At 48.7% G+C, this 25,801-nt stretch overlaps 1 protein-coding gene across 1 annotated transcript; it reads left to right on the top strand.

Annotated features, from left to right (window-relative positions):
- On the top strand, positions 1 to 25,568 carry LOC138811300 (carcinoembryonic antigen-related cell adhesion molecule 3-like). Its single transcript, XM_069999030.1, is given in 13 exon segments — positions 1 to 64; positions 1,712 to 2,071; positions 3,518 to 3,877; positions 4,843 to 5,202; positions 5,792 to 6,112; positions 17,067 to 17,426; positions 18,393 to 18,752; positions 20,212 to 20,568; positions 22,523 to 22,883; positions 23,779 to 23,795; positions 23,827 to 23,929; positions 23,931 to 23,987; positions 25,538 to 25,568. Coding segments are annotated over 13 exon segments (3,111 nt in total).
- The last annotated feature ends 233 nt before the right edge of the window (positions 25,569 to 25,801 follow it).

Raw genomic sequence — 25,801 nt, forward strand, 5'->3', positions numbered from 1 at the left:
ATGGAGGCCCACTCAGCCCTTCCCCACAGAGGACACATACCCTGGCAGGGGCTTCTGCTCACAGGTGAGGGGAGGATTTCTTGAGGGAGGGAGGGCAGGGGAAAGAGAGCACAGAGCTCTGCTGGGGTCTTCTGTGAAGGGCAGCAGCTGAAAAGAGACCAGAGCTTCTATGTGGAGCTTAAGGGAACAGAACATAAAGAGAGACAGCGGCCGGGCACAGGTGGCTCATGTCTGTAATCCTAGCTACTCAGGAGGCTGAGATCTGATGATCTCGATTCAAAGCCAGCCTAGGCAGGAAAGTCCATGAGCCTTTTATCTCCAATTAACCAGAAAACTGGAAATGGCTCTGTGGCTCAAGTGGTAGAGTGCTCGCCTTGAATTGAAGAGCTCAGGGACAGCAGCCAGGCCCAAAGTTCAAGTCCATGACGGGCAAAAATGTGGGGGGGGGGCCTGGGAATGTGCCTCAGTGGTGGAGAGCTTGCCTCACATGCATGAAGCCCTGAGTTTGATTTCTCAGTACCACATACACAGAAAAAGCTGGAAGTACATCTGGAGACAGGAGGGTATCAGGAGACATGGCAGCCACACTGGGCTGCACAGGACAAGGGGGACAAACAGCTGGGTTAGGACTGAGACAATCAGACATGAGAGGATGCCACAGCTGGGCCCTCAGGACCGGAACTGAGGAGCCTCAGGCAGCAACAGTGAAGAGGGGAAGATTCTATGAAGGCCAGGTGCTGGTGACTCACACCTATAATCCGAGTGCAGTAGCTCAAGTGGTAGAGCACTAGCTTTGAGCAAAAAGCAACTCAGGGACAGTACTCAGGCCCTGAGTTCAAGCCCCAGGATTGGCAAAGAGAGAGATGGAAGTGGGGCTTAGTCAGATATAGGAACTTCTCAGTGAACTGAAATTTCTCTTTATTTATTGTTAGTTATTATTCTTTTGTTTCATTTGTATGTTTTTTTTTGGGGGGGGGGTCCGGTTGTGGGGCCTGAACTCTGGGCCTGGGCATTGCCCCTCAGCTCTTCAGCTCAAGGCTAGTGCTCTACCACTTGAGCCACAGCACCACTTCCAGCTTTTTTCTTTTTGCTTATGTGGTGCTGAGGAATCGAACCCAGGGCCTCAGGCATGCAAGGCAAGCACTCTACCTCTGAGCCACCTTCCCAGCCCAATGTTTATTATTTTTGATCATCCTGGGGCTCGAACTCAGAGCCGGGTGCTGTCTCTGAGGGTTTTCTTTTGCTGTTGTTGTTATTTTTTGTTGTTTTTGCTCAAGGCTAGCAAACTGCCACTTGAGCCATAGCTCTGCTTCTGCTATTTTTAGTGGTTAATTGGAGATAAATATCTTACATGGCTGGGCCCCAGTGACTCATTCCTGTAATCCTAGCTACTCAGGCAGCTGAAATGTGAGGATGGAGGTTCATAGCCAGCCTAGGAAGGAAAATTGGTGAGATCCTTATCTCCAACTAGCTACCAAAAAAAAAAAAAAAAAAAAGCCAGAAGTGGAGCTGTGGCTCAAGTGAAAGAGCATTAGCCTTGAGTTTAAAAAAATAATAATAAAGCTCAGGGACAGCATTCAAGCCCTTAAAACCAGGCTGGCTTCAAACCATGATCCTCACATCTCAGCCTCCTGTTAGCTGGGATTACAGGTACAGCCATCAGCACTGGGCTGGTCACAGTATTGATGGATTTCTCTTTCTTCCCTCCCAGCCTCACTTTTAAGCCTCTGGAATGCACCCACAAAGGCCCAGCTCACTGCTGAAACCGTGCCCCCCATTGTTGCTGAAGGGGACACCGTGCTCCTGCGTGTCCACCATTTGCCACCAAATCTTTTTGCCTTTCGCTGGTTCAAGGGAGAAGAGACCATCCACAGCCATCACATTGTCTTCTTTCTGCCAGCAAATGGACAATCCAAAACAGGTCCTGCCTACACGGGCAGAGAGATCGTGTTCTGGGATGGCTCCCTGGTATTCAAGAATGTCACTTGGAATGACACTGGGATCTACACCCTACAAATCATACAAGAGGACTTGTGGAGTCAGACGGTGTCTGTGGAGCTCCATGTAGCCCGTGAGTGATTCTCATGAGCTCTGGGTGCCAGGAGAAGTACATGCACTGAACACACAGGCTGGCGGGCCTACACAGAGTCTACCTCTTATTCTGCAGGATGTGGCTTTGTTGGGGTTTGGGTATTGAAGGCAGGACTTACTGGGAGCCAAGTCCACCCCCCCCCCAGACTTGTTACAGAAGGCACAGAGGGACGGTCCACAGGCCACAGTCCCACCGTCCTAGAGAGGGTCTGAGTTCCCAGAAGGCAAAATGGGAGAAAAGATGTCCCTTAGTGGTCCCTTTTCCAAAAGGAATTGTGTCCCAAGTATTGTCTTGTGGGTCATAGAGAACAGAAGCTGATTGTCAGATACTTACTTGCCCAGAAAATACTGAGAGTGTTCATTTTGTTTTGCTTCGTTTTAGTACTTCTAAGGCTTGAACTCAGGGCCTGAGCTCTGTCCCTGAGCTTTTTTACTCAAGGCTAGTGTTCTACCACTTAATCCACAGTTCTACATTAGGCATTTGGGTGATTAACTGGAGATGAGTCTTATGGACTTTCATGCTCAGTCTGGCTTTGAACCATGATCTTCAGATCTCAGCCCCCTAAGTAGCTAGGATGACAGGTGTGAGCCACCAGTCCCCCATTGGAGTTTGTCAGGAGAAAGGAAAAGCTCAACTCTTCCCCATTCAAGTTCACCGGCCAAGACATTTTGAAAATGGATGTTAATATTTATGTCAGGATGAATCTTGAGATTAACAAAACAAAATAGAACTGGGATTTTAAACATATCCTTAGCCACTAACCTCAGAACTTGCCAAATGAACCCTGCAGACACTGGGGCCCTGGCAACAGTGTTTCATTCATCCATGGGTGTCTGAGCCTATCCCAGGCCCCAGGGCCACCACAGAGACCACAGCATCCCTGTCCCAACCGATCTCTGCCCCTGCAGGCAGCAAGACACAGCATCTAGAATGGGAGGCCAGGGGGTAACAAGAGCCAACAGAGGAGACAGCAGGGAGAGGGGAGAAAGTGGAGCCCCAGGTAATCTAAAGGAGAGGGTCAGGGAAAATGTCTCCCCAGGACACTCCGAGTGTGAGCAGGGGGTGAGAGGGCAGCCAGGGGTGAGCCGTGAAGCCCTCTGGGAGAAGTACTGCACACACAGAAGGGGTGGCAAGTTCAGGGGCAGTGAAGAAATGGAGGTCATGTTGCTAGCAGAGCCAATAGGAGACAGACTCTCTCTCTCTCTCTCTCTCTCTCTCTCTCTCTCTCTCTCTCTCTCTCTCTCTCTCTCTCTCTCTCTCTCTCTCTCTCTCTCTCTCTCTCTCTCTCTCTCACACACACACACACACACACACACACACTATGGCAGGAAATTGAAGACAACTTCTCTCAGGGCTCAGAGCTCTATTTTCCATCCGATATAGCAATCTCACTAATGAATGATGAATTTCTCTCTTCTCTCCTAGCCTTACTTTCACCAGTCCCGAAGCGGGTCGGCCTTGCCAAGCTCACTGTTGAAATGATACCGCCCTTGGTTTTCAAAGGAGAGGATGTTCTTCTCCGTGTCCACAACATGCCAAGGAATGTGTTAGCCTTCTATTGGTTCAAAGGAGACAAGATTGACCACACCCAAGTAGTTGTCTTCTATTTGGCCTATGTTAGACAATTCGACCAAGGACCTGCATCCAGTGGCAAAGAGAAATTGTACCCCGATGGGTCTTTGCTGTTGAGAAACCTCACTTGGAAAGATACAGGACTCTACAGCCTACAGATCATACAGGATGGTCCTAACATTGACTTGCTGTCCATGGAGATCCGCCTGGCCTGTGAGTGATGCCCTCCCTGGGTGCCATGAGCCCTGGGTGCTGCGTGGGGTAAACGCACTGCACACACAGGATGGCAGGCCTGCTTCAAGTCTACCTCGTATTCTCTATGATGTGGCCTTGTTGGGGTTTGAGCAGTGAAGGCAGGACTCACCGGGAGCCAGGTCTACTCCCAGAGACTTGTTATAGAGAAGACAGAGGGATGGTCCACAGGCCACGATCCCACTGGTCCGGGAAAACCACAGAGATCCCCTAGGGATGTCTGTGTTCCCAGAGGGATAAATAGGAGAAAAGATGTCTTTCACCTTTTGCCAAAGAAAATGAGCCCCAAGTATTGTCTTGTGGGTCTTTTTTTTGTGTGTGTGTGAGTCATGGGGCTTGAACTCTGGGCCTGGGCACTGTCCCTCCGCCCTTCAGCTCAAGGCAAGCACTCTACCACTTGAGCTATAGAGCTACTTCGGATTTTCTGGTGGTTTATTGGAGATAAGAGTCTCATGGACTTTCCTGCCCAGGCTGGCTTTGAACCATGAACCTCAGATCTCAGCCTCCTGAATTTTGTGGGTTTGAGAATAGAAGCTGCAGGTGGGGGCATCTAATCTCCCCCAAAATACTGAGAGTATTTTCTTCCCTTTTTTTCTTTTTCTTTTCTTCTCTTATTTTCCTTTCCTTTTCAGTTCTTCCCACACACACACCTTTTTCTTTGGTGTGAGTTCTGGAGCTTAGACTTAGGACCTGGGCTCTGTCCCTGTACTCTTTTGCTCAAGTGCTCTATTGCTTTAGCCATGGCACCACTTCCAGTTTTCTGGTGATTAATTGAAGATAAAAGTCCCATGGACTTTCCTGCCTGGGCTGGCTTTGAACCGAGATCTTCAAATCTCAGCTTCCTGAGTAGTTAGGATGACAGATGTGAGACACCAGAACCTGGTGAAGGTCTCACTATTGATGGGTTTCTCTCTTATCCTTCCCAGCCCCACAGGTAGCTGTCCAGTTCCACACCACCCTTGCCAACATCTTTGTGGAAACTGTGCCACCCAAAGTTATTGAAGGGAAAGAAGTTCTTCTCCGTGTCCTTAATCTGCCACAGAACATTATGGCCTTTCACTGGTTCAAGGCAAAAGAAGCCATTGACAGCCGTCAAATAGCCTTCTATTTTCCAACTGTCGGCACATCTAAGACAGGACCAGCACATAGTGGCAGAGAGAAATTGTTCTTTGATGGATCCCTGCTATTGCAGAACCTCACTCTGAAAGACACTGGATTCTATACCCTCCAAATCACTCGGACAGATCAGAGGATTGATTTGGTGTATGTGGAGATCTCTGTATTTCGTGAGTGATTATCATGAGCCCTGGGTCCGGGGTAGACTGACTATAATGCACACACAGGATATGAGGCCTGCGCAGAGCCATTAAGACACACACTCACACATACATGCACACACACACACACACACACACACACAAACATATGCACACATGCACATGCACACCTGCATTATATGTATACACATACACATGCATGTGAATACACATATGCACACATATGCACGCAAACATGTATGTATGTGTGTGCACATAACATTCACACACATTCATAATACACATACACACATGTGCATGTGCACATACATATATGTACGCATACACATACATAAACAGATGTATGTGCATGAGCACATACACACATGTATATATGCATGCATGAACACCAAGGCATGTAAACACACACATATGTATGTATACACACATACATGGTATATATGCACATGTGAATATGTGTGTTCATATATACACACATACATGCATACACAGACACATACACCCCAAGGCAGGAGATTGAGGACACATTCTCAGGGCTCCATTTTCCCTCCATACCAAGGTCTCAATATGAATGGGGTTTCTCTCTCCTCCCTCTTAGCTTCCCTTTTAACCCTCTGGAAGACACCGATCCCTGCCCAGTTCACCATTGAACCAGCTCTGCCCTTGAAAGAGTCGGACATTTTCCTGAAGGTTCACAATCTGCCAGAGAATCTTTTAGCCTTCCGGTGGTTCAAAGGACAAGAGACCATCACCTCCCAGCAAATCGCCTCGTACGTGACAGGTCTTGGAGTTACTATACCAGGACCTGCATCCAGCCAGAGAGAGATCGTGTACCCCAATGGCACGCTGCTGCTGCAGAATTCCACTCAGGAGGACCTAGGAATATACACCTTACAAACTATAAGTGAAGATCTGTGGTGTGAGAGAAAATCTCAGCATATCCCACTTTAGTGTGAGTGATTTTCATGAGCCCTGGGTGCCGAGTAGGGTGAATGCACTGCACACACAGGTTGGCAGGCCTGCACTGAGCCTACTTCCCCTTTTTCATGATACGGCCTTATTGGGGTTTGACCATTGAAGGCCAGATTCACCTGGAGCCAAGTCTACCCCATGAGACTTGTTATAGAGAGCACAGAGGAATGGTCCACAAGCCATGATCCCACTGTCCTGGGGGCCACCGACCTCCTCTAGGGAGGCCTGTGTTCCTAGAGGGAAAAATAGAAGAAAAGATGTTTTTTGGAGTCTTCTTTTTCAGAAGAAAATGAGCCCCAAGTATTGTCTTGTGGGTCATTGAGAACAGAGGCTGCATGTGGGGACATCTAATCTCCCCCCAAAACTGGAAGGGTTTTGTTTGTTTTGGGCTAGTGCTAGAGTTTGAACTCAGGACCTTACACTCTCCCTTTGCTTTTTAGGTCAAGGCTGGTGCTCTACCAGTTGAGCTATGCAACCACATCTGGCTTTTTGCTGTTTAATTAAAGATAAGAATATCAAGGACTTTTCTGCCCACCATGGTGTTCAAACCTTCAATCCTCTGATCTCAGATTCCTGATTAGCTAGGATTACAGGTGAGAGCCATCCATGCCTGCTGGAATTCCCAGGAAAAGCTCAACACTTGGCATTCAAGTCAGTCATTACCATCTACTATATTTTGGAAAGTGATGTTAACATTGATGTCATGGTGGTAAATGAAATAAAAATACAACTGGTGCTTGAAACGTGTCTGTAGCCACCAACCTCAGAAATTGCCAAATACACCCTGTGGAAGGTGTTCTCCATGGTAGAGCGCTTGCCTTGCATGCATGAGGCCCTGGGTTTGATTCCTCAGCACCACATAAAGCAGAAAAAGCTGGAAGTGGCGCTGTGGCTCTAGTGGTAGAGCTGAAGAGCTGAGGGACAATGCCCAGGCACAGAGTTCAGGTTCCACAACTGGCAAAAATAAATAAATAAATAAATAAATACCCTGTGGATATGCAGGGCCCTGAGAATGCCAGTTCATTCCTCTGTGGGTGTCTAAGCCTGTCTCAGGCCCAGGGGCTACCATGGGGAACACAGTATCCCTGCCCCCACAGAGCTCCTGCCCCAGTGGGCAGCAAGACAGAGCAGTGAGGGCATCTAGAAGAAGAGCCAGGGGACAACAAGAGCCACAGAGGGCATAGAGTAAGGAGAGGTGAGAAAGAGTGGTCCCAGGGATTCTAGAGGAGGGGGTCAGGGAAGAAATCTCCCCAGGATACCCTAAGTGTGAACCAAGGTAAGCCATGAAGCCCCTGGGAAGTTTGTTGCACAGAGGTGGTGGCAAGTTCAGGGGCAGTAAAGAACTGAAGATCATGCCACATGCTGGTGACTCATGCCTGTCATCCTAGCTACTCAAGAGGCTGAGATCTGAGGATCTCAGTTCAAAGCAGCCCAGGCAGGAAGTCCATGAGACTCTTATCTCCGATGAACCACCAGATAACTGGAAGTGACGCTGTAGTTCAAGTGGTAGAGCACTAGCCTTGAGCTCACAAACAGTGTCTATGCCCTGAGTTCAAACCCTACAACCAACTAAAAGATTTTTTTTGTTGGTCTTGGGGCTTGAACTGTTGGCCTGGGCACTGTCCCTCAGCTCCTCAGCTCAAGATAAGTATTCTACCACTTGAGCCACAGAGCCATTTCTGGTTTTCTGATGGTTCATTGGAGATAAAAGTCTCACAGACTTTCCTGCCTGGGCTGGTTTTGAACTGTGATCCTCAGATGTCAGCCTCCTGAGGATTACAGGCATGAGCCACCAGCACCCTGCCAAAAGATTTTTTTTTTTTTTTGTCCGTCGTGGGGCTTGAACTCTGGGCCTGGGTGCTGTCCCTCAGCTCTTCAGCTCAAGGTGAGCGCTCTACCACTAGAGCTACAGTGCCACTTCTGGTTTTCTGGTGGTTTATTGGAGATAGGAGTCTCACGGTCTCTCCTGCTCTGGCTGGCTTTGAACCGCGATCCTCAGATCTCAGCCTCCTGAGTAGCTAGGATTACAGGCATGAGCCACCAGCGGCCCGCTTTGCCAAAAGATTTTTGGAAAAAGAAAAAGAAATGGAGGTCATGCTGCTGGAACCAGTAAGACACAAACACACACACACACACACACACACACACACACACACACACACACACACACACACACACACCTATAGTTTGACACCTGGAAGTGGTCACCCTAATTTGGTGTCATTTCCTGCAATGACATCCATAGCACCCTCCAGCTCCTTGGAGCACCTCCCCACTTTCTGCTGGTGATACTTCTGGACTGTTGGAAATAAAAGAACTGGGAGTGCCTGGTGCACCAGCTGTTCTCCTTCGAGTGGTGGTCAGCACCATGGACAGCGCCTTAGGCCTCCCATCTCCAGGCTCTGCAGCAGGGAGGCAGAGAAGACAGTTATCACAGCAGGAAGGGCCACCCATTCCTCCCCTGCCCAAGAAATAGGAGAGGAGGAAGTTCTTACAGGGAGGATCAGTTTCTTCTTATGCCTTCTGCCCTGTGTGTCTTCCACACATGGAGGGACATTAGGGCCATGGCTTGTCCACTGCACTTTCCCACAGGGAAGATGGCTGCACCTCCAGCGTGGCCTTGTGGAGAATGAGGGCTGGCTCCAGACGCATGGTGTGGGCCGATCCTGGAAGTCAGGGATCTGGAGTATGGCACTGTGATAAGAATAGGCAAGTCCCTGCTTGATCACCAGCAGTCTCAAATAATGATCAATACATCAGTTAACCAATCATCACCTGAGACTTAGGATACTACCTCTGCCTATCATAGTGATGGAAACTTCTCACAAGTAACTTCTGGCTCCACTGCCTGGCTTTGGAACTACATCTATCAGTCCCAGAGACCACTACCTTGGACACAGTGTCCCCCTCCTGAGCCCCAACTGGGTCTCCGGGAAACTGATCCAAGCTTTGCTTCCTGGACCATTCAGCAAGTTGCTTTAAGCCAAACTTTGTCACCACCCCCAGCCCCTCCAAGTTGCCCTGTGTCTGGTCCCTGAGGTGTTAACCCCTCCCTCCACCCCCTACTCCCCGGCTTGGATGGGAAGGTACCTGATTCCCTCTCCTCCTTCTTGAAGAGTCGCTGGGCCCCACAGACTCCCTCATACCCTTCAGATCCTCATTAATCATCTTCAGGGGGAAAAGCCCTGGGAGGAGCAGCAGGTTCTAGAACATTCCACTCTCAAGAATCACTCCTGAGCTGGGTGCTGGTGCCTCATGCCTGTAATCCTAGCTACTCAGGAGGCTGAGATCTGAGGATCATGGTTCAAAGCCAGCCCAGCAGGAAAGTCCATGAGACTCTTATCTCCAACCAGAAGTGGTGTTGTGGCTCAAGTTGTAGAGCTCTTTTCTTGAGCTGAAGAGCTAAGGGACAGAGTTCTAGTCCCACCACAACCCTCCCTCCAAAAAAAAAGAATTACTCCTGAGTCTTCCCCTCCTCAGTAGCCTATGTGTTGAATGCTATTTACTTTTTTAATTTTTAAATTATTTTTTATTATCTTTAAGTAGTTGTACAGAGCAGTTTTATAAAAAAGTAGTTCAGGGGCTGGGAAGGTGGCTCAGTGGTAGAGTGCTTGGCTTGCATGCATAAGGCCCTTGGTTCAATTCCTCAGCACCACATAAGCAGAAAAAACCGGAAGTGGGGCTGAGTCTCAAGTGCTAGAGCGCTAGTCTACAGCTGAAGAGCTGAGGGACAGCACCCAGGCCCAGAGTTCAGGTCCCACGACCGACAAAAAAAAAAAAAAGTAGTTCAACAAAGCAGCTTATAAATACAATGACTCTTGATCCATGTCATCCCTTTCAACATCCTCACCCATCTTTTTGTCTCGTTCTTTCTGTACCATGTCTAAAAGGAATCTTTGCTAGCAAGGCACCAGTGGTTCACGCCTATAATTCTTTTTTTTTTTTTTTTTTTTGGGTCCGGTCGTGGGGCCTGAACTCTGGGCCTGGGCGCTGTCCCTCAGCTCTTCAGCTCAAGGCTAGCGCTCTACCACTTGAGCCACAGCGCCACTTCCGGCTTTTTTCTTTTTGCTTATGTGGTGCTGAGGAATCGAACCCAGGGCCTCAGGCATGCAAGGCAAGCGTTCTACCACTGAGCCACCTTCCCAGCCCCTACGCCTATAATTCTTAACTACTTAGGAGGCTGAGATCTGAAAATCCCAGTTCAAAGCCATCTGGGGCAGGAAAGTCCATGAGACTCTTATCTCCAATTAATCATAAAAAAAAAGCCACTTGAGCAGTGGCTCAAATGGTTGAACACTAGCCTTTAAGGAGGCAGGAAAGGAGCTCAGGGACAGTGTCCAGGCCCAGAGTTCAAACTCCAGGACAAGAAAGAAAGAAGAAGAAAGAAAGAAAGAGAAAGGAAGGAAGGAAGGAAGGAAGGAAGGAAGGAAGGAAGGAAGGAAGGAAGGAAAGAAATCTTTGCCTATACCAGAATTGTTTTTAATTTTTAATTTTTATTTTTTGCTGGTCCTGGGGCTTAAACTCAGAGCCACAGCACTGTCCCTGAGCCTGTCTGTGCTCAAGGCTAGCACTCTACCACTTGAGCCACAGGGCTACTTCCAGCTTTTTCTGTTTATGGGATACTGAGGAATAGAACCCAGAGATTCATGCATGTTAGGCAAGCACTCTACCACTGAGGCACATTCCAAGTCCCTTCCCTGTTTGTAGAGTTTTTACACTTCAATCTTGTCATTGGATTTATGATCCACTATAAGTTGTTATTTTTTATCATGTAAGGAAAGATTTGAAATTCCTTTTTTGTAGGAGAGTTATACATCTGAGTCTTGATATAATTTTTTTTTTGTCAGTTGTGGGGCTTGAACTCTGGGCTTGGGCACTGTCCCTGCATTCTTCAGCTCAAGGTGAGCATTCTACCACTTGAGCTACAGTGCCACTTCTGGTTTTCTAGTGGTTTATTGGAGATCAGAATCTCAGGGACTTTCCTGCCCGGGCTGGCTTTGAACCATGATCCTCAGATCTCAGCCTCCTGAGTAGCTAGGATTATAGGCATGAGCCAACAGACCCCAGCTTACTTTTGGCTTTTTCCTGTTTATGTCGTACTGAGGAATCTAACCCAGGGCTTCATGCATGTGAAGCAAGCACTCCACCACTAAGCTACATTTCCAGTATTTGTATAATTTTTAAAAAGACCTATCCCTCCATTGTATTATTTGTTTGTTTGTTTTTTGGGTCCGGTCATGGGACCTGAACTCTGGGCCTGGGCGCTGTCCCTCAGCTCTTCAACTCACTTCAACTCAAGGCTAGCGCTCTAGCACTTGAGCCACAACGCCACTTCCTGCTTTTTTCTTTTTGCTTATGTGGTGCTGAGGAATCAAACCCAGGGCCTCGAGCATGCAAGGCAAGCACTCTACCACTGAGCCACCTTCCCAGCCCTCCCCATTGTATTATTAAACACTAACTTAAATGTTTCTCTTGGTCATACGGTGGTGGTGGTGGTGACTCTCTTATTTTATTAAACTATTGTGAACTGCCAGGCATTGGTGGCTCATGTCTGTCATCTTAGCTGCTCAGGAGGCTGAGATCTAAGGATCACCATTCAAAGACAGCTCAGGTAGGAAAATCTATGAGACTGTTATCTTCAATTAACCATCAAAAAACCTGGAGGTGGAGCCGTGGCTCAAGTGGTAACATGGGGCCAGCCTTGTGTGAAAAGGCTGAGGGGTGGTGCCTAGATCCTGAGCTTAAGCCCCAGGACTGGCACAATTAAAAAAAGAAAAGAAAAAAGAAAAAAAATTAATGTGATTCAAGGAACTAAAGTAGAAAACCACGAATCAGTATCACCATGCCAGAAAACATGTGAACATGGACCTGCCCCAGGAAAAGGGGAATTTTTTGGGGGGTGGGGGGGCGGTTATGGGGCTTGAACTCAGGGCTTGGGCACTGCTCCTGAGCTCTTTCACTCAAGGCTAGCCCTCTACCACTTTGAGCCACAGCTCCACTTCTGGTTTGGAAATAAGTCTCATGGACTGGGGCTGGGAAGGTGGCTCAGTGGTAGAGTGCTCGCCTTGCATGCATGAGGCCCTGGGTTCAATTCCTCAGCACCACATAAGCAGAAAAATCCGTAAGTGCTCCCATTGCAACAATGAACAATGAGATGTACAAGACGTTATGTTGAAAAACAAACTTTACAGTTTTGGCCGGTGGGGGGGGAGAGGGAGGGAAGGGTGAGAAGGGGGAGGGGGGAGATAGGAAGGGATGGGAAGGGGAAACAAAGGAGGAGGCAACAATACTTGATAAGAAATGTACTCATTACCTTGTCCATGAAATTATAAGCCCTCTGTGCAGTATTTTCACAATAAAAAAAAATCTGAAAGTGGTGCTGTGCTTAAGTGGTAGAGTGCTAGCCTTGAGCTGAAGAGCTGAGGGACAGTGCCCAGGCCCAGAGTTCAAGCCCTACAACCGACAAAAAAAAAAAAAAAAAAAGAGGCTCATGGTCTTTCTGGCCCGGCCAGCTTCAAACCACGATCCTCCAATCTCAACCTCCTGAATAACTACAATTACAGGCTTGAGTCACTAGCAGTTGGTGAAAAGAGGAATTAAAGACAGAATAATCACTGGGCATCTTGGCCACCATTGCATGCCTGACTTTGTTGTTGTTGTTGTTATTGTTGTTGTTGTGGGGGGGGGGGCTTGAACTCAGGGCCTGGGCCCAATCCCTGAGCTCTTTTGCTTCAGGCTAGCATTCTACTACTTTGAGCCACAGAGCCACTTCCAATTTTCTGGAGGTTTATTGGAGATATGTCTCATAGACTTTCCTGCCTCAGCTGGCTTGAACCACAATCCCCAGATCTTAGCCCCCTGAGCAGTTAGGATGGCAGGATACCAGCTTAAAGTATTGTTTTATTTTATTCCATTTAAATTAATTTTTTGTTGGTCATGGGGCTTGAACTCAGGGCCTGAACACTGACCCTCGGCTCTTCACCTCAAGGCTAGCGCTCTATCACTTGAGCCATAGCTCGACCTCTGGTTTTCTCGTGGTTAATTGGAGATAAGAGTTTCATAGCCTTTCCTGCCTGGGCTGGCTTTGAATCACGATTCTCAGATCTCAGCCTCCTGAGTAGCTAGGATTACAGTTGAGAGCTACTGGATCCCAGCCTGATTAATTATTTTTTAGGTGGGAGGCTGGGACTCAAACCCAGCACCTAACACTTTGCCGCATTGGCCAGCACTTTACCAAGTGAGCCATGCCTCCAGCCCCCCGTGTGGCTGACTTCTTCACCCTGAGCCACATTCTCCTGCAGCCACCTTTCCACTCACCCTGCCCTATAAGAATAACAGAACCAATGACTAGATACCTTGTAAAGAGTCACACGATCTTGTGATGAGGCCCCTCAGGCCACAGTGACTTTCTTATCCTGACAAGTCCCCCCTACAAGCAATCTGGAACTTGGGAGAAACCACAAACCACTTTCCCCTGAATTTCTCACCAAACTCACCCCACCCCTCCACAGTCCCAAGTCTTCCTCTTTGAAAACCCAAAGCTCACGTCTGCCCTTATGTACGTGAGCAAGGACTGGAATCTTGCAAGAGCCTCTGCCCAATTCCTGCACGTAGCAAGTGTGGTAATAAATCTCCTTTCCTTCTCTTTCACCTTTGTTCCCCCTTTTTTTTTTTGTTTGTCACTCAGGGGCTTCAACTCTGGGCCTGGGCGCTGTCCCTCAGCTCTTCTTCCACTTGAGCCACAGCGCCCCTTCCCGCTTTTTCTGCTTATGTGGTACTAAGGAATCAAACCCAGGGCCTTGTGCATTCTAGGCAAGCACTCTACCACTGAGCTACCTTCCCAGTCTCTCTCTCTACTTGAACTCAAGTACTCATGCTCTAGCTTGGCTTTTTTGCTCAAGACTGGTGTTCTACCTGTTGAGCTACACCTCTACTTCTGGGGTTTTTTGGGGGGGGCTGTTAAGAGGATGTAAGAGTTTCTCTGATTTGTCTGCCTGAGCTGGCTTCAAAACTCAGTCCTCAGATCTCAGTCTCCTGAGTGGCTAGGATTACAGGCCTGAGCCACCAATACCAGGCCCCATACTCCTCTCTCTCTCTCTCTTTTTTTTTTTTTTTGTCAGTCATGGGGCCTGAACTCCAGGTCTGGGCACTGTCCCTCAGCTCTTCAGCTCAAGGCGAGCGTTCTACCACTTGAGCCACAGCGCCACTTCCGGCTTTTTCTGCTTATATGTTGCTGAGGAATTGAACCCAGGGCCTCATGCATGCAAGGCAAGCACTCTACCACCAAGCCACCTTCCCAGCCCCCTTTAATGGCATCTTGGAGGGAGTGGCTGGACCTGAAATCTTGGACATCCAAGAGTTGGACATCCAAGGACATCTAGATTTGTATTGACTCAATAAAAGTTCTGAATGTTGAACTGACATTGGCCTCACAGTTGACCAGGAAATCAAGACGCTGCCTGCATCTGCCATTCACCCTGCTGGGTGCTGGGAACAGCCGATGGACATCTGGAGACAGGAGGGTATCAGGAGACATGGCAGCCACACTGGGCTGCACAGGACAAGGGGGACAAACAGCTGGGTTAGGACTGAGGCACTCAGACATGAGAGGATGCCACAGCTGGGCCCTCAGGACCGGAACTGAGGAGCCTCAGGCAGCAACAGTGAAGAGGGCAAGATTCTATGAAGGCCAGGTGCTGGTGACTCACGCCTGTAATACCAGCTACCTAGGAAGCCGAGATCTGAGGATAGAGGTTTGAAGCCAGCCTAAGAAGTAAAAGTCTGGGAGAGTCTTATCTCAATTAATAAGGCCACAAGTAGAGCTGTGGCTCAAGTGGTAGAACACCAAAGGGCCTAGCAAAAGTGTCAGGATTAAGTTTAAGTCTCAGGACTGGAGCAAGAAGTACCTATAAAAATAAATTAATGGACCAGGCACCGGTGGCTCATGCCTATAATCCTAGCTACTCAGGAGATTGAGATCTGAGGATCGAGGTTCAAAGCCAGCCCGGACAAGAAAGTCTGTGAAACTCTTATCTCCAATAAACCATGAGAAAACCAGAAATGGCACTGTAGCTCAAATGGTAGAGTGCTAGCCTTGAGATGAAGAGCTTAGGGATAGCACCCAGTCCCTGAGTTCACGTTTTAGGATTAGCACACACACAATAAATAGAATGAGTAAATAAAATAAAAAGTATAAGGCTAGATTCTCAGAACTGCTGTACCTACAGCCTCTGCCTGCTCCGTGGTATGTATATTCCTAGCTGTCCATCAGCTCCACATACCCACATCTAGGTAGGGTGACCACTTGCCCCGCCCACCACTGGTGACTGACAGATTCTACTCAAATGCTGAGAGGGAAGAGAATAACAGGAAGAGCTTAAAGAAGCTGGGAGGAAATCCAGCTCAGAGGGAAGAAGGACAGCAGAGCTGACCCCTGAGCTGACCAGCCTGGGAACAGGGCTGGAGTCAAAGAACGCCTCCATAGAGGCCAGAACTGGAAACAGATATCATCATGGAGGTGGAGACCCATTCAGCCCTTCCCCACAGAGGACACATGCCCTGGCAGGGGCTCCTGCTCACAGGTGAGGGGAGGGTTTACTTGGGGGAGGGAGGGAGGTCAGGGGAAGGAGAGCACAAAGATCCGCTGGGGTGGTTGGGCACTGGTGGCTCACGCCTGTCATCCTAGCTACGCAGGAGGCTGAGATCTGAGGATCGCGGTTCAAAGCCAGCCCAGGCAGGAGAGACCGTGAGACTCCTATCTCCAATAAACCACCAGAAAACCAGAAGTGGCGCTGTGGCTCAAGTGGTAGAGTGCTCGCCTTGAGCTGATGAGCTGAGGGACAGCGCCCAACCAAAAAAAAAAAAAAAAAAGATCTGCTGGGGTCTCCTGTGAAGCGCAAGAGCTGACAGGAGACACAGAGCTTCTATGTGGAGCTTAACGTAACAGGACATAAGGAGAGACTGAGGCCCGGCACTGGAAATTCTCACTGAAATTCCCCTCCCCCCCCTTTTTGTACCAATCCTGAAGCTTGACCTCAAACCTGGGTCCTGTCCTAGAGCTTTTGTGCTCAAGGTTAGCACTCTACTACTTGAATCACAGCTCCACTTCCATCTTTTTAGTGGTATCTTGGAGATAAGAGTCTCACAGGCCTTCCTTCTCAGGCTGGCTTTGAACTACACAGTGTCCTGAGTAGCTAAGATTACAGATGTGAGCCACCAGAGCCTGGCTTAAACTGGAAATCCTAATGGGATAGGAAAAGCTTAACTCTTCCCCCAATCAAGTTAATCATCAATAGCCATTATATTGTGAAAAATATCGTCAATAATTATGCCTGAGGAATCTTGCAATAAAAAACACAGCTACAGCTTTAACCCAGTCTGTTTCTGGATGCTGGTGGTTCATGCCTATAATCCTAGCTATTGAACAGGCAGATATCTGAGGATTATGATTCAAAACCAGCCCAGGCAGAAAAGTCCATGAGAATCTTTATCTCCAAAGAAGCACCCCCCAAAAAAGCCAGAAGTGGAGCTGTGGCTCAAGTGGTAGAATGCAAGCCTTGAGCAAATGAGCTAAAGGACAGCACTGAGGCTGTGAATTCAAGCCCCAGTAACACAGGGGGGAAACATGTATATCCTTAACCACCAACCTCAGTAATTGCCAAATAAAGTCAGTGGACATTCAAGGGCAGTGAAGAAATAGAGGTGTACTACCGACAGAGCTAATAAGAGACAGACAGACAGCTGTGCTTGCACGTGCATGCGCAGACACAGACACACAGACACAGATACACACACACATACACACATCTCAAGGCAAGGGATTGAAGACACCTTCTCGGGCTCCATCTTCCATCCAATACCAAGTCTTACCATTGATGGATTTCTCTCTCTGCCCCTCCCAGCCTTCTTTTTAACTGTGTGGAACCCACCCAGGACAGCCCCGTTCACCGTTCACCCTGTGCCTCGCATGGCTACAGAAGGAAGCATGGTTATCCTACAGATCCGAAACCTGCCACACAATGTGTTTGCCTTACGCTGGTTTAAAGGAGAGGAGACGGTGGACAGACATCAGATTCTCTTCTATTTGCCCAAAGAGAAATACTTCAAAGCAGGGCCTGCCTTCCGAGGCCAGCAGATCCTGTTCCTCGATGGTTCCTTAATGTTCCAGTCCGTCACAAAGAGTGACATGGGATTCTACACTTTGCAGATCATCCAGGACAACCTGTGGAGCGAAGAGGCGTCGGTGCTCCTCCTCGTGTCCTGTGAGTGACTCTCACATGAGCACTGGGGGAGGTGAGGAAGGGGGTGACGAGTCACAGAGGGGACACAGCAGGGACAGGTGAGAAGGCAGGGTCTCAAGAGGAGGGGGTCAGGGAAGGCTCTCCCCATCCCGTCAGGACACCCTGAGTGTGAGGGCAGCGAGGGGTGAGCCATAAAGCCCTCTGGGAAGAGTATTGCACACAGAGATGGAGTGACAAGTTGATTGGGCAGTGGAGGAATGGAGGTTATGTGGCTGACAATGCCAGTAGGAGACAGACAGACAGACCAACAGACCGACAGACAGACAGATCAACAGACAGACACACACACACATACACACACACACACACACACAGACACATACACACAGACACACACACACACACAGACACACACACACACACACACCCCAAAGCAGGGGAATGAAGATAACTTTCTCTCAGGGCTCAGGACTCCATTTTCCAAACCAATACTAAAGTCTCAATATTGCCAGGTGCTGGTGGCACCTGTCATCCTAGCTACTCAAGAGGCTGAGATCTGGGGATTGTGGTTCAAAGCCAGCCCAGGAGAAGGAAAGTCTGTAAGACTCTGCTCTCCGATGAACCACCCAAAAGTCAGAAGTGGAGTCATGTGTGACTCAAGCGCTAGCCTTTGAGCAAAAGAAACTCAGGGATAGCATCCAGAAGCCCTGAGTTCAAGCCCCAGGACTGGCACGCACAAAAAGTCTCAATATTGGGCTGGGAAGGTAGCTCAGTGGTAGAGTGCTTATATTGCATGCATGAGGCCCTAGGTTTGCTTCCTCAGCACCACATTAGCAGAAAAAGCTGGAAGTGGTGCTGTGGCTCAAGTGGTAGAGCACTAGCCTTGGGCTGAAGAGCTGAGGGACAGCACCTAGATCCAGAGTTCAGGTCCCACTCTGGACAAAAAAAAAAGTCTCAATCTTGATGTGTTTTTCTCCTCCTTCTTAGCTTCACCTCTATCTTTGTCCAACTGGACCACCCCTGCCAACGTTGCCTTTGAATTGGTGCCCCCCTATGTTTTTGAAGGAGAGGATGTTCTTTTACGGGTCCACAAGTTACCAAAGAATTTACTGGCCTTTCGCTGGTTCAGAGGGAAAGAGGCTAATAAATCCAATCGCATTTTCTTGTATTTGCTAACCATTGGAAAATGGAAATCAGGACCGGCTTACAGCGGCAAAAAGCGGGTGTACCCAGATGGCTCCCTGCTTTTCCAAAACATCACTCAGAATGACACCGGCTTCTACACCCTAGAAATTGTCTCGGAAGATGTAAAGACTGAATTTCTGTCCGTGGAGATCCACCTGGCCTGTGAGTGATTCTCAGGAGTTTTGGGTGCTGAGTGGGAGCGGATACCCTGCACATCCAGGACGAACCACAGGCCACAGTCCCACTGTCCTGGGGACCACAGAGATCCCCTAGGGAGGTTTGTGTTCCCAGAGGCTTCTCAGAGTCTCCCTTTTCTAGAAGAAAATGAGCCTCAGGTATTGTTTTGTGGGTCATTGAGTATGGAGGCTGTTTATCCCATATCTACTCTCCAGGACTTACTGAGAATATTTTGTTTTTCTTTTTAATTTTTTTTTTTGTCGGTCATGGGGCTTGAACTCTGGGTCTGGGCACTGTCTCTCAGCTCTTTAGCTCAAGGCTAGCCACTCTACCACTTGAGCCACACCACCACTTACGGCTTTTTCTCCTTATGTGGTACTAAGGAATTGAACCCAGGGCCTTAGGCAAGGCAAGTACTCTACCACTGACTCACCTTCTCAGCCCTTAATTTTCTTTTTGCCAGTCATGAGGCTTGAATTCAGGGCCTGGATGCTGTCCCTAAGCTCTTTGGCTCAAGGCTAGTGCTCTACCACTTTTGAGTCACAGCTCCACTTCTGGTTTTCTGGTGGTTAATTAAAGATAAGAGTCTCACAGACTCTCCTATCCAGGCTGGTTTTGAATCACGATCCTCAGATCTCAGCCTCCTGAGTAGCTAGGATTACAGGCATGAGTCAGCAGTGACCAGCTGCTGCTGCAGCTGCTAGTACTGCGACTGCCTCCTCTTCCTCCCCTCCCTCTTTCTCCTCCTCCTCCTCCCCTCCCTCTCCTCCTCCTCCTCCTCCCCTTCCTTTTCCTCCTCCTCCTTCTCATCCCCTCCCTCTTCCTCCTCCTCCTCCTTCTTTCTTTTTCTTCTTCTTCTTCCTCTTCATACAGAAAAAGATTTCTTATGTATCAGTGAAGGGAAGACAATAATTTAGCACATCTTCAACCATCTTAGATATATAGATAGACCTGAGGTTTAGTTTTCTTTGATTCAGTGCAGATACTGGGGCTTGAACTCAGGTCCTGGGCGCTATTCTCTAGCATCTTCACTCAATATTGATGCTCTAGGCTGGGAATGTGGCTTAGGGGTAGAGTGCTTGCCTAACATTGATTAAGCCCTGGGTTAAATTCCTCAGTGCCACAGAAGCAGAAAAAGCCAGAAGTGGTGCTGTGGCTCAAAAGTGGTAGAGTGCTAGCCTTGAGCAAAAGAGCTCAGGGACAGCGCCCAAGCCCTGAGTACAAGCCCCGTGACCAACAAAAAAAGTTCATGGAGAGCATCCATGCCCTTGGTTCAGTCCTCAGGACTTGTGTATATATGTGTATGTGCATGCGTGTGCACACACACACACACATATACACCTCAGGGCATGCCAGTTTAGATACCTTCCCAGGGTTCAGGGCTCCAGTTTCCATTTGATACAAAGGTCTCAGTTTTGATGGGTGTCTCTCTTCTCCCTCCTAGCCCCTCGGTTAACCTTCTGGTACAACACTACCTTGGCCAACACCACTGTTGAAATAGTGCCACCCAAAGTTATTGATGGGAAGAATGTTCGCCTACTGGTCCACCATCTGCCACAGAATATTCTAGCCTTTTGCTGGTTCAAAGGAGAAAAGATGATTGATAGTCAAGTAATTTATTTCTCTATGCCAACCATTGGACAGCTTCAAGGACCGGCACACAGTGGCAGAGAGATTATGTACCTCGATGGGTCCCTGCTTGTGCAGAACCTAACTCTGAACGACACTGGATTCTACACTTTCCAAATCCTCTTGATGGATAACAGTATTGAGGTGGTGTCTGTGGAGATCTTTGTATTCCGTGAGTGAGTCTCATGAACCCTGGGTCCTGGGTGGAGTAGATATACTGCACACACAGGCCAGTGGGCCCATATCAAGTCTATCTGCATGTTGTGGTCTTGTCGGGGTTTGAGCATTGAAGGCAGGATTCACAGTGGCCAAGTCCTCTCCCTAAGACTTGTTACAGAGGACACAGAGAGACAGTCCACAGGCCATGGTCCCACTGTTCTGGGGACCACTGAGATCTCCTAGGAAGGTCTATCTTCTCAGAAGGCAAAATGGGGGGGGGAAGGTGTTCTTTAATAGTCTCTTTTCTAGAAAGAATCATGCCCGGAGTATTGTCTTGTGGGTCATGTAAGAATAAAGGCTGCAGCTGGGCACTGGTGGCTCAGGCCTGTAATCCCAGCTATCCAGAAGACTGAGATCTGAGGATCAGGATTCAAAGCCAGCCTAGAAAGGAAAGTCCATGACACTCTTTTTGTTGTTGTTGCTGTTGGTTGTAGGTTTGAACTCGGCCTGGATGCTATCCCTCAGTTCTTCAGCTCAAGGCAAGCATTCTACCACTTGTGCAACAGTACCACTTCCAGTTTTCTGGTGGTGTTTTGGATATAAGAGTCTCATAGACTTTCCTGCTCTGGCTAGCTTTGAACCATGATCCTCAGATCTCAGCCTCCTAAGTAGCTAGGATGACAGACATGAGCCACCAGTGCCCAGCTGATGACACTCTTATCTCCAATGTACCACTCAAAATCCAGAAGTGGCACTGTGGCTCAAAGTGGTAGACTAGCCTTAAGCGGAAAAAGCTCAGGGACAGCACCCAGGCCTTGAGTTCAAGCCCCAAGACCAATTTAAAAAAATAATAAAAAGAATAGAGGATGTCAGATATCTTCTCTCCCAAACATACAGGAAGCATATACTTTAGGTTAATTTTGTGCCAGTACTGGGGCTTGAACTCAGAGCCTGGGCTCTGTTTCAGCATTTATGCTTAAGGTTGATGTCTACTACTTGAACCACCACTTCCAGCTTTTTGCTGGTTTAGTGGAGATAAGATTCTCACAGATTTTTCTGCCCTGTCTCTACCTTCAAACTGGGATCTTCAGATCTCAGCCTTCTGAATAGGTAGGATTACAGGCATAGCCACCAGTCCCCTACCAAAATTCTTAAGGAAGAGGGAAAAGCCCAACTCTTCTCCATTCAAGTCCATCATCACTGGCCAAGATTATTTGGAAAAATCAATGTTCACATTTATGTCAGGGTGATCATTAAAATAAAAATCCAACTGGGGTTTGAACATGTCCTTAGCCACCAACCTCAGAAATTGCCAAATAAACCCTGTGGATGTGAAGGGCCCTGGGAACAGTGCTTTATTCATCCATAGGTGTTTGAGCCTGGGCCTGGGCCAAGGGTCACCACAGGGACCACAGCATCCCTGTCCCCACAGATCTCCACCCCTGCAGGTAGCAAGATAACTGTGAGGGCATCTAGAAGGGGAGGCCAGGAGGTGACAATAGTCACAGAGGGGACAGAGCAGGGAGAGGGGAGAAAGCGGAGCCCCAGGGTCTATAGAGGAGGAGGGCAGAGAAAATGTCTCCCCAGGACACCCGGAGTGTGAGCAGGGGTGAGAGGGCAGCCAGGGATGAGCCGTGAAGCCCTCTGGGAAAAATCCTGCACACTGAGAGGGCGTGGCAAGTTCTCAGGCAGGGAAGAAATGGAAGTCATGTTGCTGACAGTGCCAGTAGGAGACAGACAGAGAGACAGACAGATAGACAGACAGACAGACAGAGAGACAGACAGACAGACAGGCAGACAGACAGACAGACAGACAGACAGGCAAGCACGCACGCGCGCGCGCGCACACACACACAGAGCAAGGAAGGGAATTGAGAGTTGAAGGCATATTCTCTGGACTCAGGACTCCATTTTCCATCCAACATGGCAGTCTCACCAATGATGGATTTCTCTCTTATCCCTCCCAGCCTCCCTTTTAACCATCTGGAAGTCACCAATCCCTGCCCAGTTCACTATCGACGTCATGCCACCCCTGGCCGCTGAAGGGAGAGAGATTCTCCTGAAGGTCCACAATCTGCCACAGAATCTTTTTGCCTTCCGCTGGTTCAAAGGACAGCAGACCACTGCCCACTGTGAAATCGCCTCATACGTGACCAAGCTGAATATCACCACCCTAGGACCTGCATCCGGCCGCAGAGAGATTGTGTACCCTGATGGGTCTCTGCTGTTACAGAACATCACTCAGAAAGACACTGGATTCTACACTCTCCAAACTATAAAGGAAGATCTATGGAGTGAAACATTGTCCTGTATCGCCCTGATCCGACCGTGAGTGATGCTCAGGAGCCCTGGGTGTCAGGTGGGGTATAGATGCACTGCACACACAGGATGGTGGGCCTGCACCTAGTCTACCTTGTGTTCTCCATTATGTGGTCTTGTTGGAGTTTGAGCGTTGAAAGCAGGACTCACAGGGAACATAGTCTACCCCCTGAGGCTTTTTTTAAAGAGCATAGACAGATGGCCCACAGACCATGATCCCACTGTCCTGGGGACCATGGAGAGCCCCTAGGGAAGTCTGTGTTCCCAGAGGGATAAGTAAGAAAAAAGATGTTTGTTCCTTAGTGGTCCCTTTCATCCTAGCTACTCAAAAGGTTGATATCTGAAGGTTGTGATTGTAGACAACTCCGTGAGCCTCTTTTGCTCCAATTAAGCAGCAAAAAGAAGTGAGCTGTGGCTCACATGGTAGAGGATGTGGTTTGTAGCCAGCCCAGGCAGGAAAGTCCAGGAGACTCTTCGCTCCAATGAACTACCAGAAAACCAGAAGTGGCTCAAAGTTCAAGCACAAGTCTTGAACAGCTCAGGAAGAGGCCCTGAGTTTAAGCTCCATGACTGATTTAAAAAAATGAAAAGCTAAAGGACAGCTCCCAGGCCCTGAGTTCCAGTACGTGTGTGTGTGTGTGTGTGTGTGTGTGTGTGAGAGAGAGAGAGAGAGAGAGAGAGAGAGAGAGAGAGAGAGAGAGAGAGAGAGAGAGAGAGAGAGAGAGAGAGAGAGAGAGAGAGAGACCTAAACAAAGACACAGATGCTCTGAGTAGGGTCAGGCCCATCCTGTGGCCACCACACCAAGCTCACAATGGCCCTGAGAACTGGCTGATATCTGCAAGGATGTACCATGATTCAGGCCTCAGGGCCATTCCCAGTCCCTCCTCTTCTGTTTCTCCACAGAGCCAATGGCACAGTCCTCTCCGTAAGCCAGAAAGCCTACAGCCACAGAAAAGGGGCATGTAGTCCTGATCTGTCTGTCTAGTGACTTTAGAATCCCTATCCGGTGGATCTTCAATAACCAGAATCTTGAGCTTACCAAAAGGATCAAGCTGATCATGAACTTTTCTCAGAGGAAACCCCGTCAGGAAGGAGAATGCCAAGGAGTGCAGGTATAAAGTCTCCCACCCTATCAGATCCACAGTTGGACACTACTAAAGGTTATTAAAGTTTCCAGGCACTGGTGGCTCACATCTGTCATCCTAGCTACCCAGGAGGCTGAAATCTGAAAATTGTTCCAAGCCAGTGCTGGCAGGAAAGTCCATGAAACTCTTCTCCAATGAACCACCGGAAAACCAGAAGTGGCATTGTAGCTCAACATGGTAGAGTGCTGGCCTTGAGTGATGAGGCTCAGGGACAGCGCCCAGGCCTTGAGTTCAGGCCCCATGACCCTCCCCCCCCCCAAAAAAAGAAAAGATCATTAAAGTCCCTTGAATCCTGATCACATGACATTGCGGCTCCTGGGCATTCCTATGTATTGAGCAATTGTGAAGAAGCCAGCCAATGGATGAATGGAGGTGGAAAATCCCTAGAAGACTGAAAGCAGAGTTTGAGCTGATATCACACGGACCTCAGACAGCAGTGGACAGCAGATCCCTCTCTCTCTCTCTCCCTCCCTCCCTCCCCCTCTGTCTCTCTCCATCTCTCTCTGTCTCTCTCTGTCTCTGTCTCTCTCTGTGTCTCTCTCTCTCTCTTTCTCTGCCAGTCCTGGGCTTTGAACTCAAGGCTTGGGCACTATCCCTGAGCCTCTCTGTACTCAAGGCTAGCACTCTATCACTTGAGCCACAGCACCACTTCTGGCTTTTTCTGTGTATGTGGTACTGAGGAATCGAACCTGGGATTTCATGCATGCTAGGCAAGCATTCTACCACTAAGCCACATTCCCAGCCCTAGATCCCACTCTTTAGTGGTCTCAGATGACTTTCTCTGCTGGGATGTTGTGTTCTCTAGGGAGAAGGACACACTGGCCAATGGGAGTTGGGCATTGAGTAGACTCAATCTCCCTTGCTCAATGCTCCCAGGGTGTGGCACCTGAGCAAGGCTGAGTCCTGCTGAGTAGTTAAACCCTACATCCCTGAACTCACTCACCCTCCATGCCTACAGTAGCCCCAGTAGTCTTCCTTCCTGCACCAGCAAACTCCCAGTCCATAAAGAGGAAGGGGTTTTTGTTCCACTTTGTACTGGTGGATTATTGTCTATCCCTCTTAATATTCCTGGAGAGAGGGGACTAGTGGACTAGACTTTGATTCTCAACCTCACCAAAAGCTAGGGGACATACACACACACACACACACACACACACACACACACACACACACACACACACACACACACACACACACACACACACACACACACACTCTTTCCCCTCTCACTCCGGGTTCCCCAGCTACCCTAGGAGTCTGGGAACTATTTATCTCTGAGGCCAAGTAGTAAGGAAATAAACTCTATGCTTCCCTGGGGTCTGAGAGCTGTCCTAAGTACTGGCAGGCAGCTTAACATACAACTCCAGAGGGCACTTTGCCTTGAATATCAGCCACACACATCTTTAGACTGACCTGGCAAGACATGGCTGTGGACTGGTCCTCTCTTGACTCTCCCCCACACACCCCCCCACCATAGATCTAGGCCTCATCCCTTCTGTTCACTTGTGTCCTTGTAGAACACAGGGCCACTTTGGCATCCTTGCCTGACCATAGGAGTAGATCTTACTCCACAGAGCAGGCTAAATTTAAGGGGAATCATCAAGGGAGGGGAAGGGAGAGAAAGGAACAGTGATCCTCAAGGTAGAAGCAGCTCAGTTTCCCTCCCAGGCAGGTGATTAATGAACAAGGCAAGCTCCTTCTGGAACAGAGCTTTCTTGTGTCCCTCAGGCTCCATGGGAGGACCCAGGATTCTGGAGACATTTGTGAGGTTTTTGTAGAGA

This window comes from Dipodomys merriami, unplaced genomic scaffold, assembly GCF_024711535.1.
Source record: "Dipodomys merriami isolate MVZ:Mamm:240054 unplaced genomic scaffold, mDipMer1.0.p SCAF_52, whole genome shotgun sequence".
Lineage (NCBI taxonomy): Eukaryota > Metazoa > Chordata > Mammalia > Rodentia > Heteromyidae > Dipodomys > Dipodomys merriami.